This window comes from Pipra filicauda, unplaced genomic scaffold (genome assembly GCF_003945595.2).
Source record: "Pipra filicauda isolate LSUMZ 115617 unplaced genomic scaffold, ASM394559v2 scaffold23_size5868930_pilon, whole genome shotgun sequence".
Lineage (NCBI taxonomy): Eukaryota > Metazoa > Chordata > Aves > Passeriformes > Pipridae > Pipra > Pipra filicauda.
In genome coordinates this window covers 3873565-3886352 of record NW_024104354.1, presented here as the reverse complement: position 1 = coordinate 3886352, position 12788 = coordinate 3873565, and the positions used below count along the sequence as shown (strand labels likewise).

Genomic DNA, 12788 nt, shown 5'->3' with positions numbered 1-12788 from the left:
ACCTATCTGCAAAATTATGTTTCCTACCTGTTTTGGGTCTCAGTACCTATTCTAAATTCCTCCCTTCTTCCAATTTTTCACTAATCAAGAAGTCATTCTCTTTGATTCTATGTCTTAGTAACTAGACTCCATGGAATCAAGTGTATCACTGTTACCCGGAAAGCATTAGGAGGTGCTTTTATCAGCCAGCTCCGTTGGTTGTGAATTTATACAGTTACAAGCAGTTAAACCTGTCACTCTTCTAACCCATCTACCTCTGATTTTTTTGTGTCCCTCCTTCGCTTCCACTTTCCCAGGGCGGTAACCGATCCAGAGAACACTTAAGTTTTACAATTCATTTTAAGTATTACAGCCAATTATCATAGTACTTACAGGTATGCCCATAAATGTTATCAACTTAGTAAGTCTGCAAAGACCTCACATTTCAAATGTATTTTTTTTGTATGGATGCCAATCAACTGTGGAACTGTGTTTCAGGGGGCAGTTCTTGTAGAATCAAAAAGTGTAGAAGTTAAGGTCTCCATGAACTGAGCAGTCTGTCACTTAGAATTACTGAAAGCAACTTCAGTCAATCAGAACAAGCTGCATAAAAAACCACTGCTATGCATAGATGTGGGGATCCTGAAAACTTTTTTTTTTGAGGGGGAGGCTTTTTGCAAACTTTGAGTACAGCAAGGGCAGCCAAAGGAAAACCAAAGAAATGTGCATTTGCTTCAGATTTCTGAACCATTTGTTCTTCAGCTGAGAGTCCATTGCTAAAGCCTTTAATCAGGCAAAAAAGTGTTAAACTAGTGACAGTAGTACCATTGAAACGTGTTAAGAGAAGAAGAATAATTCCTTTCCTTGATGTGTCATCCCGTGCATTTTTAAAGAAATGTGCAGGGATTCTTCTGCATGCAGTTCAGACTGATTTTAATGGCATGTAAAGATGTGACATCTGTGAGCTCTGAGTCCACTTTTATAAAGAAGAAAAGGAGGGTTTTCACTAATACAGATAGGCACAGCTTTAACAGAGAAGTATTAAGAGATACTGATATAATTTAATTTTTATGAATGATAAAGTAAATATGTGTAGAGATGTTCAAGCTGGCTTATATTCTAAGCCAGATGTCTTTGGCATTTACAAGCAGAAATCGTATACCAGGTTACACATTTTATGTCTAATTCTAAACCACGATATGTTGTCACTGGTTTGCTGACAGCCATCTGCTCAGACCTCATTTGATCTTTCCATTCAGTCACAGTTCGAGTAAGGGGGCAAAATATATGTATGGGAGGGAAATTGTTTGTCCATTTTTCTCATGGAGAAAATAAATATTATTTAAATATTTTTCTCACAAAATAGTTATTAAAATATATTGAAATCACGCACATACTATGTTCTCTTCATGAAACAGGAAGAATTTTAGGCATACTACTGTGCCTACAGATACAGATGCACTGTCTATTGTATTTGCTTGTCTGTATATATTACATATATATAACATACAAATACATAAATACACTATTAAAGCCATTACATATATTTAGGAGCCCTTTTATAGCAAAGTCTGTGGTGAACAAATTTAGGTAACATATAATGACTATTTCAATGTACTAGAACTAAAGGATGCAGAATGTTCAAAATATTCTTTCGTGTTCTCGTATATAATGAAGAGTTTCTGTATTCAATGCATAGTGTATTACTACACAAATATACAACTTAATTTTTCAATTTATTGTAGGTTTTTTATTATTTGTAGTATCAGTTATTCAGCTAGTTCATGCCTCAGAATATTGCCTGTCTGGAAATGAAATAGAGACAACGTGCTCTGTTCTATGTAAAGCTGGGAGTCTGAGATGGGCAAAATACATTTTGCGTTCTACCTTCAATACTATAATCACTGAAGGCCTTGATCTTGCTAATTGTGCCTTACATGCATTGCAATTGAATGAATCAAAGGTGTACAGCCTTATGGTATTATCTGAGAAGGACGAGTTAGTTCTCATTTTAATAGAATGTTGTGTAGTTTGTGTTTAAGTAACACGTGCATGTAACATGGTAAATGTAAATGGTACATGTAGCTAAAATGTTTGTTTTAGAACCAACATGAAGTTTTGGAGGGGAATTTTTGATTAGCCAACCTGATAGCCTTCTATGATGAGGTGGCAGACTTGCTGGATGAAAGAAGAGTGGATGTTATTTACACTAGCTTTATTAAGGCTTTTCGTGCTGTCTCTATAACAACCTCAAAGAAAAGCTGATGAAATACATGTTAGAAAAGTGGACAGAAAGGTAGAATAGAAACTGAATGGATAGGCCCAGGTGGTTGTGATCAGTGGCACAAAGTCTATCTGGAGGCAGGTCACTAGTGATCACTAGGCAGGCATTAGTGTTTCTAAAGCATGTCATCAGAATAACAAGATGTAAATCAGTTCAAAGAATGAAAATTGAACTTAATGTTTATTCAAGCTCATCAGCTGAGAGAAACATACTTTAAAATACTTTCTTCTGAATCCTTGTGGTAAAAGTATGGTAAGATCAGTTTTTCCATTTGCTCTTTGGTTTCGTAAAGTCAGACTCAGTTTGGTTTTTTTTGACAGTTAGATGACGATGAATAGAAGGATGACTTTTATTAGCCTCCATAACATCTTTCGTTGCCTCTTGTTAAAGAACACCACAAACATCTCAGTGTTTCTGTTTCAGTTGACAGTGTTGTAGACTCAAGGGCACAGTAAGTAATTTTGACTGCAGTGTGGTTTCAATGGACATTGATTCTGAAGTTATTGCAAAAATAGTAATATGCTTCCTATTCCTTAGTGTCCAAGACAATGCATAGCAGAACTTTTTTCATGAGACAGAAGCTTTGTCAAGACCAAAGTCATCAGTCAGTTGCATCTGGAGGCTCTGATTTTCCAAGGCTCTATCCTACTTTTGAGAAATTCTGATTTATTTTTTTTTCCATTTCTCAATTTTCTTTTTTTAATTCACCTTCAGTGGGACGGAACTGGGATAGACAAGTCATACAGTCTCTCTCTAACCCTCTGTTGGCAAATGAGGGAAGTGCATGAGTGGGGGAAACCAAACCTGGTATCTTCTGAGTATGGAGATGCTGGTGTTCAGATGTTGGAACTGAATAAAAATGCACATTTTTAGCTATGTCATGCAATTTGGGAAAGCTGTAAATTGATATGTATTATCTAAGAACGGAAGACACGTGATTTGATGGAATTCCGGTTTGCAGATCAGTGTTGTTTCTCAGAGGTCCTTTTACTTTTTCTTGTTAGGCCTGCTTGGCTGACCAGGACCATACTACTGTACTGCAAAGATTTTAATGAAGGTCCTGTGGTTAATAAATAAAAGGAAATAGCTGTAAAGAGTGTGGTGCTGCTTGCTTCTTCATGCATAGTGCACTCTTTCTGCAGATAAGGTATTTGTACAACTGTGATTTTGCTCTTCAAAATTTTTGCCAGAATACAGACAGAATACATTTGAAAACCAGACAGTGAGTGTCTGACTCAGACTGGACATGTAAATACCTTTGAAAATGAGATGTCCGTTAAGTCTTTGTGCTTTGGATTTTTGATTCAGTGGGAGTTCTGCCATGGATGTCAAGGAGACAGGATTTCATCTTCACCTATATTTTTCCTGTTCTACTTTTCAAAACAACTTTTTGTGTCAGCTCTGGGAAAAAAGGAAAGTCATTAGAAAGCTAGGAGGTGACTTATATATTTCATCCAATATAATATTGGGGTAAGCCGGTAGCAATTTTTAAATTCAGTCTCCTAATCTGTAAAACTGATGGAGTTTTGCTATTAAAATCAGCTACATCCCTACATATTTTCAATGCTGTAAGCTGTGGAGAGACAACATAATATTACTAATCAATATATCCTTTTTCAGATGTGTCTGTTACTTTGCAAGGATTATAGTTAGCTTTGCTATCATGTTTCTCCAGGTTAGAGTTTCATACCCTGTCTTTTGTGTTGAAGTTAAATATGCAGGAGGATGTATGTAACACTATTCTGTATGCAGGAAGAAAATCACCTCTAAGTAAAAGCAAGCCGTCTCTACCACCAAATATGAAAAATTACTTTTCCACTTCCTTTGGGAGGAAAAAAGGATGGCTACCAAACAGTACTGTAATGCACGGGGGTTTAGGGCAACTGACATAAATGGGTACTGAAACATTTGTTTTCCATTTTGTTTTCCTCTGGACAAAAGGCTTCAGTGTCAATTTTTTTTTTCCAATCTGTATGATCTGTTGTGTCTGGGCAGCTATTTCTTCAAATTGCGTTTATTTTCTAGTTGTATAAAAGTCTTCATCTACATTGTGGATAGAGTGCATTAAGTTACTCCCTGTTGTGCACAGCTGAAAGCAATTCAGTGCTGCAACATTTTGTTTTGTTTTGTCCCAGTTTTTTCTCCCCACTGCGTTCCCACAGCCTAGCTTAGCTCCGTGCTGCAGCAGACAAGTCTCTCTTTTTCCTGTGACACTTCTTAGAACATCTGAAATTGACATATTCTCTTTTGTCTTTTTAGTACAAATTCAGTGGCAAACAGCTCTGCTTGACTGCACGAACGTTTCAAAGTGCTCTACAGACTAGGAAAATTGGCTTGAAAAGTTAACATATTTAGGCAGGCTGTTTTATTTGCTTCTTTGAAGAGACTAGGGATATTTTGAGAAGATTGAAGGAAGTATACAGTGCCAAACATTGGTCTGTTTAGAAGAGAGAAGAGGAATATGCAGGTCTTAACAGAGATTTCTTTGAAGGAGAAAAACATTTTCTCAGTTCTAATGCTTTAATAAGACACAAAGAAATTCCGGAGCTGGTAAACCAAAGTTTGTCTTCTATTTTGGAAGTACTTAAAAAATGCTATGGAAAATCAATGATTTTTTTAAAAGTTAATATGTGCAGGGTCTGCAATTATTTATATTAATTTTACCTTGATCTTATGACTGTATGATACTGATATTATCACCGTAATCACAATTTAGACATGAAACAATAATGGATGCAAATTTTACTAGCATTTTCTGTCAAGAAGGGCTACAGGTTCTATGAGTATCTTTGCAGTGATCTTTCTCCTTCCAGTTTTCTTCTCTCTTCCCAATCTCCCACACTCAGAAAATTACTTCCTTAATCTCTGTGTAAGTATCTCTGCTGCTGTCTCCATCTCCTGTCAACCACCAATGGTGGTTCCTTGTTTCTCATTTAAGGTGTCTGCTGTTTCCTCCATGCAGTAGCAGAAGTCTGACAGAGGTTATAATCTTGGTTCCTTGGTTGTACTTCCTGCTTCCATTGTAATGCTGGAGTGTCCTTCTAGTGAGACTTACCCCACCAGTTGTTCTGTAGGTCTAGAATGGTGATGTGATTGAAACAGTATTTACAATTCTCCATGGGTTGTGTGAAGGGAAGGAAAGAAAAATGTGTCAGAACTGGTGAATGATAGGAGCAATTATGTACAAGGTAATTATTTTGTTTACATTCATATCTGTTTCCTGTACCCCTTCCTTTGCTCTAGCTGCTTCTTGACACATTTTGAAAGTAGGTTACCCCAGTGATGATGCCCACTTCATAATGAACCTGTAATCACCCTTCAGCAGCTGGAGATGCAGTTAATATCTTTGATTTCCCACTAGAATCCCTCCATCCTCTCTCAGCTAGGGAAATCATCTAGGTCTTACAGTGGCTCTGAAGGTCAATCAAATAGTGCTGTTTGGGAGGAGAGTGAGAATGAGATTGAATTCAACAGCTGACAGGATTTATGAAAATGTCTTGTACCTGCTACTTGTGTAGCTCATCTGCTTCTGCTGATCTCCACTATTGCAATAAAGCATGTGGAAAATCTGTCAGTTTGGCAGAGAAGTAGGTAATAGGGCATGACAAAACAGGGCAGGGTGCCAGGCATCAGATTGGCGAGTTTTATTCCACCAATACTCATTAAGCTTAAATGAACTGGAGGTTGGTGAGGATACATGAAAAGTAGATAAAAAAAAAAACACATGATGTTGAACTGTTATTTTCCTTTATGCGATGAAATAAGGAAAATATAAGAAAATTAATTTGGTGATAGTGCTGTACAGAAAACTGCAAGGAAATTGCCAATCTCAAGAGAATGTTCTGGGGATCTATTGAATAAGTAGCCATTAATGAGGCCTCTATGTATGCAAAGTAATGATGGGAAGTAGTATAAAGGACAATTGCTTGTGAAAGAGATTAATATTGGCGAAAATATTAGTTTCATTAGCAATGCCGCACAAAATTAAGTTTACATATTCTACTGGATTTTGGATGGACCTTGATGTAGGGATATATGTGCTACCAGCCTTAGTAAGAAACAACTACAGGTACCTATCAATGACAATATTGAGGAAAAATGTGAAAGAAGAGAAAGAGTACAGTGATGCCTCCCTGGGTAAAACCCAGTGATTTAGGGATATTCTGAACTGACAACTGAACACAAGCCCTTCATGTTTAACATCCCCAGATGAACCCTTGTTCTTTGTATTAATCTAATTGGGTTTTAATCCATTCCTGCTTTTGGAATAAAAATATTTTATTGTATAATTTATTCATGTATTCCAGAATTTAATTGCTGTCACGCTGAAAAGAAGTTCCATTTATAAATAGGAAAAAAGTCCCAATCAGTGAAGAAAAATTCTGTATGATAAATTGACTCAGCATCTCCAATTTGTGTTAGAAGGACAATGAAACTTGCCATGTTCACTTCCAAATGTTTACTTACTAAAGCCATTCATGATTTTATATGCAGTTACATAATTTTATACATCTCCAAATCAGTTTGTTTTCCAGTAGAAAACTCATAGGCTATTCATGCCCACATTGAGAAGCTGTGATCATCACACTTTTCTCCATTGTTTTAACTCTACCATGTCCTTTTGGAGATGAGAGATAAGGAATACCATACAGCATTTGAGTTGTCAGTACAAATGGATTTATGCAGTAATGTAATGACATTTTGTTTCTATTCCTTGAGCTAATATTTTCATTGAAATATCAATAATAATTCTTTCAGGGCTGGTAATAGCTAGTGCAGAGCCTATAATATTTTCCCCCTGTGTATTAATTTCTATTCCACGATTTCATCTGCCATTTTATTGCCTAGACACTAATGGTGAAATTTTTCTACCATTCTTTGTGGTCTATCCTTATTTTAATTTTTGGGAATAATTTTTATCATCCATAAACAATCATCTTACTTTTTATCCTCTTTTCTAAGTAACTTATGTAACTTTTGAACAAAGCAGGATTCAGCAAAGATTGCTGTGGTTTTCCGCTGTTCTTCTCCATTTTCCTTTCTGATGTCATGAGAGGTCATTCCCTCATATGTGATGATAATTTATTTCCTTTAATGGCCTTTGTGGAATGTTGTAAAAATCTGTTTCTTAATCTAAATGTGCTGAACTCAGCGAATCAATTATATGCTTAGCAATGCCTACAGAGAACTTTAGTATTGATAAGGGATGACTTGTGAGGCATCTGTAGAACAATTAAGATCCCAAGCAGCCACAATTTTTATCTTTAAGATACGTATCTAGATGTGCTTTGATCCAGAATCCATTTTAAGAAAAAAATAATGTATTTAGCAACTTGGTGCCACACCCGACTTAACTAGAACAGTGGCAGTGTAAAACTTGTATAGATTGGAGTTTGTAAGCAAGAAAAATCTGCTGATTTGCTGGTTTTCATTTTTAGCAGTTTTTTCTAAAACTATTTCTGTTGACAATATATGCTAAACTTATCACCCATAATTCTCTAGTGAACTGAGCACCGTGCTTAATTACCTGTGAATGGTACAGTACCTGAAATAATTTGATTAATTTCTGTGTTATTTGCCTTTCGTCGTTTAATCACCTGTCAACACTGAACAAACTTTCTATCTGGCTTCCACTAAAAGCTTCATGGAATACGTTCCATGCTTAAAAACCAAAATGTAAAGCAGAAAGATGGCCATGCCTATTTCATAGATGAGAATCAGAGACTGTTTTTCTCTTCACACATCAGTAGTCCTTTGAAAATCAGAAACTGAACCGAAGCTACTCAAACATCTGTTGACAAGCCAATATTTTCTACCTATTTCCTCCATGTAATTGTTAGAATTTTGTTATTTTAACAGGTAGAAATGAATGTTTTATACTGGTGCCACAAAAAAGGGAAAAGATTGATGTAGCCGGCAGTTGAAGGGAGTAGAATTTCTTTACTTACACTTGAGCTACAAAAGATAGAGATAATATGTTGGTGACTCAGAGCATTTTATCCAGTCTTTGCAGTGGAGCAAATGATTACAAAAGGCGTTTGGCAATAAAGAAAGAAGAACTCTGTAATTTTGGCAGATCATGTTTTTGGAAGTGTTTAATAGAAGGATGCCCATAAAATTCAAGGTGGGATTGATAACAACAAACTTTATAATTTAGTGAGAAATTAAATTTAGGATGCACAACACTAGTACACCAGATTTTAAATATTTCTTATATATGATTATTTTAATAAAAAACAAAGCAAAATTGTCTAAAAAAATAATAACTGTGCTATCTATAGCTCTCTTGCTTTTTTACTGGGGGTTTGTGATCGGATAGATAAGAATCTCAGAAAATGGTAACTGGATTTATTGACATAATGAACATACACATTTTTATTTCATATTCTAGAGGCCTTGAATATGACAGATAAATAATAATAAACTAATAAATACCTAAAAAAATAATGATTCAAGACAATGTTTTCATCATCTGTATTGCTAGAATCTCGTTTCTGTGTTGTGAAACTGCTAGAACTCAGTATTGCTTCCTCCATTCCATCAGGCTTGCACATCAAATGTTTTTTTTTAAAAGCAAAACCTTATTTTTGGCTGTACAAAGCCGTATTTTAGAATCATAGAATATCTTGAGTTGAAAGGGACCTGTAAGATCCATTGAGCCCAACTCCCTGCTCCTTGGAAATAAAGATTATTCAAGAAGAGTTCAGATATGTAGTTGTTAATTGTCATTTTTAGCTTATTAAGATCCCAAGTCTGAGGAATTCATCAATACCAAATGTGAAGTGCTGGGTGCAATGTGCATCTTTTGCTCTCTGCCTGTCATCTGAGCCTGCAGGGAATTCAGTGTGGTGCACTTCTCTGTGAGGTGCTGGCATCTTGACGTGGGCTCTTCAGTGAAATACCCAATACTTGTTTTGTTGCCTGTGTTGGTACTGATTATGGGCAAGGCTGTTTTGGTAGCTTTGCCCTATGCTGCTCTGTACATTTAAGAGATGACCTGAGGGCAAAGTTATGTTCTGATTAATGAGTTCCTTAAGTACTCTTTGTTTACTTACATGTCTTACACTTAAAGTTTGAGTTAAAACTTCAAGCAATGGTATGACTTTTGATAGGCATATAACAGGTAATATTTTTATAGCTGTGTGAATCTGAATGCTTTTTGGCTGCTCTCTTTCAGCCATTCCACTGTTTTTTGAAGGATTTATTCTCCTGATGCCATGTACTGCGATTTCTTTTCATGTAGGATCATTTTGTCCTTTTTATGAGGTTTGTTTCTGAGGGCTTAAGATACTTAACTCCAAACCAAATTCCAGTCTCTGTGTTAACACTAAATGATTACTGGCTTCTACACTATTAACTTTGTACAGCCTAAAAAGAGAATAATGAGACTGTAAGTCAACGTAGGAAGTTTCACAGCTATTAATTCATCTACTCTCCTAATGCTTACACAGGCTTTCACTATATGCCCCCATTGTAGAAGGCAGCAAATATCACTGAATGCAATGAATAAAAATACAAGAACAACTGTACAGATTTTAAAATGTGATGAAAATGAGCTGTAATCTATACAGAAGGGGCAAACTACTTGATCAATAAAATCTCGAGTACTGATTGACTATACAAATTGAACGGGTTAGTAACTAATTGGTTCTCTTTCTCAAGCAGTGTATTTACACATGGTTTTAAAGTGAACAGGAGAGTCAAAGAGCTGTACCATGACCAGCCAGGCTTGGTAATTAAATGGCATACAGGTTAATTGCAGAGACAAGCAGTAGACTGTCTGAACAAGGAGTCAGTTAAAGAGTGTTGTCCATTTGTGGAGGACGAAAAGGAATGCCATTATACAGGGAGCTTTATCAGAATACAATAATTACCAATTCAATTTTTATTAAAGCCTTATTTTAAGGTTATAATAGTAAAATAGGGTTAGAAGCTGAATGAATTGCAGAGGAGTGGGTTTTGGGCCAGTGTAAATTATCATAAAGTAAATCTGAAGGTGATCTCAAACATCTGTACATTAGCCTTTTCTTTTGCTTGTTTTATTGTGGGTTTTTTTTTGTTTAACCTGTAGCCAGGACAAATTATGCTATTGAAGATGCAAAACTGATTGATTTAATATGAGGTGCTAATGTATGCATTCAACACATCATGTTAATTTGTCTACATGGAGGAATTTTGTTATGGCTCAAAGATTTTGATCAGTACTTAGTGGGAAGGAGAGTAGCTCACCTTAATGAATGTTCTTTGTATGGTTTATGATCTTTATAGCTTATTGCTGCATAGAACTTGGCTCAGCAGAGCATTCAGACATGTGCTTAAGTGCTGCGCTGAATGAGAGTTATAGTACATCACTCAGCGTGTGCACCTGGAAAAATAACAATAATGCTACCATAAAAGATATGATGTTGTATATATTATTCTCTTCTTGAGGAAAGGGAAACATGGCATATGCTATTCATGTTGCTGAATGAATTACTCAGCTGCTCTGATGACAAACGTGCCTATGAGGTCCTATGAGCAGAACAGTAATACAGTGTAATACAAGTGCTGCACACTCTAAAGGAAAAACTTTTCAATGCATGTAAGCAGAAAAGAAAATGATGAAGAGTTTTCCTAGGTATTTTGTGTACAGTGTTACAATATCCAGTTGGGTAGGAACACAAGGTTTGTTTATGAAAAATAAAGTTTTATGATGCTTTGTATGTTTCTACACTTTACTTTCTTCTTTGGCATTGTGCTGTTGTTTAAGATATAACCAGAAGGTACCAATTCGAATTTTAGGAGAATGAGGAGAAAACCATCAGTCTAATATCTAATGTCTGATGTCTAAATTCTGGATGCACATCCAAAGTTGTTCTTCATTACTTCCATAGTTGTTAAAAACTAAACCTTTTGCTTTAACGTCATAACAGGTGTTACGTTCATTCATGATTATTCTGCTAAGTTCACCTTGGTTTTACCTCTGTTGCTTTTGTTTATGATTTTATTTTATTTTTTTACAGGACTGTTTCCTGCAGTGCTGAACCTAGCCAGTAATGCTCTCATCACAACCAATGCTACCTGTGGAGAAAAGGGGCGAGAAATGTACTGCAAACTCGTTGAACATGTACCTGGACAGCCTGCAAGGAACCCTCAGTGCCGTATTTGTGATCAAAGGAGCAGGGTTCCACATCGTATGTGTGCCATTTTCATTTTGTTCCTTTAAAGAGATTTTTTTCCAAAGGGTGTAGATACTCAGGAAACAAAACTGTAGTTCACCAGCCCAATTGCTGTGAAATGTGGGTCTCTTTTTAAGTCAGGTTACCCATCTCTCCCAAAGGTATTTCAAAATCTATATCTGATGTAGATACTCCTCACACTGAACTTTCTGATTCAGGTACTGAAAAGCAGAGCACCTAAATTCAGATTTAGAAAAATTAAGTGTCTACAACTGTTGTTGGATTCTTTTGAAATATACTAATTGTGAATGAAAACCAGGTGACTTTTACCTGCATACATACATGTGGAATTTGAACATTTTGGCCAATCTAAGCAAAATTCTGTAAAATTTTCTGTAAAAAAAATTTACTGAAAATTCAGTAAATTCAGTTTCACTGAGCCAGCAAAAAAAAAAAAAAAAAAATTATGCAACATTGCTTGGTTTAATGTTTAATTTAACAGTTTTTAAGTATGAATTTGTTATAATCTACTTCATAGAAGCCTATTTATAGTAGTTGGGAAGATTAGAACTAAGGAAATTTCTTACTCGAGTAATACAAGTTTAATTTCATGTGACCTTGTAGTGGAAGACATGAATAACTTTAACATAGTTATATTTTCATGAGTATATTGGCACAGTAGATGGTAGAGAGTGTAGAGATACTTAAGACAGCTTTTAATGGAGTAGCTAAAATGTTGGAAGAAGCACGGACACAAAAGCATGGAGACAATTATATTTTTTCCTAGTTGTTTCCCTCTAAAATGTAGCTCAGACATATTTACACCTCATGACATTTAAGCAAGTGCTTAAAACCAAGGATAAAGAAAAAAACTCCCAAAACATTTAATCTGTCTGTTAGTTCTAGACAGGATGAGCTATGGCTGTAGCTTTCCAGACAGAAGCTTGTTTGGCTTCTCCTTAGAAACTTCCTCTCATGGACACTCTGCCTAGAGGTATTTTACCTGTTACAAAATGATTTTGTAATAGTTTATCTGCATCTTCCTTGCAGAAATTCATGTTGCCTATTTCCTAAATTCAGTCAATACAAGGAATGACTAATTTCCTTTTTCTTAACCAAACTATTTTTCTTAGTGTAGAAACTAGATAGAGCAAGACCATCAGCACTCAGCTACCTTTTCTTTCATTCTCTTCATTCATTCATCTGTATTTTCTAGAACTCTAACTGTGCAAATTGCAGTTCTCTGAATTTTCTCGAGTCTTTCATATTTATTAAAATTCACCTGAGCTCTTACTAGCACTGCATACTAATCTAGATTTGCTTCAGAATGAACAGCATATATTCCTGTTTACGTGTTTTAATTAGGC

At 35.7% G+C, this 12788-nt stretch overlaps 1 protein-coding gene across 2 annotated transcripts in view; it reads left to right on the top strand.

Annotated features, from left to right (window-relative positions):
- The first annotated feature begins 335 nt into the window (after positions 1 to 335).
- The window catches only part of LAMA2 (laminin subunit alpha 2), a 289789-nt gene continuing 277336 nt past the window's right edge, over positions 336 to 12788 (top strand). Inside the window, exons 1-2 of one of the 2 annotated variants that reach the window (XM_039381758.1) lie at positions 336 to 400; positions 11266 to 11436. In XM_039381758.1, the coding sequence (XP_039237692.1) occupies positions 11346 to 11436 (91 nt within the window). In that variant the 5' untranslated portion in view covers positions 336 to 400; positions 11266 to 11345. Of the gene's footprint in view, positions 401 to 11265; positions 11437 to 12788 lie in introns of those variants that run through there. The other variant, XM_039381756.1, reaches the window with a different exon arrangement.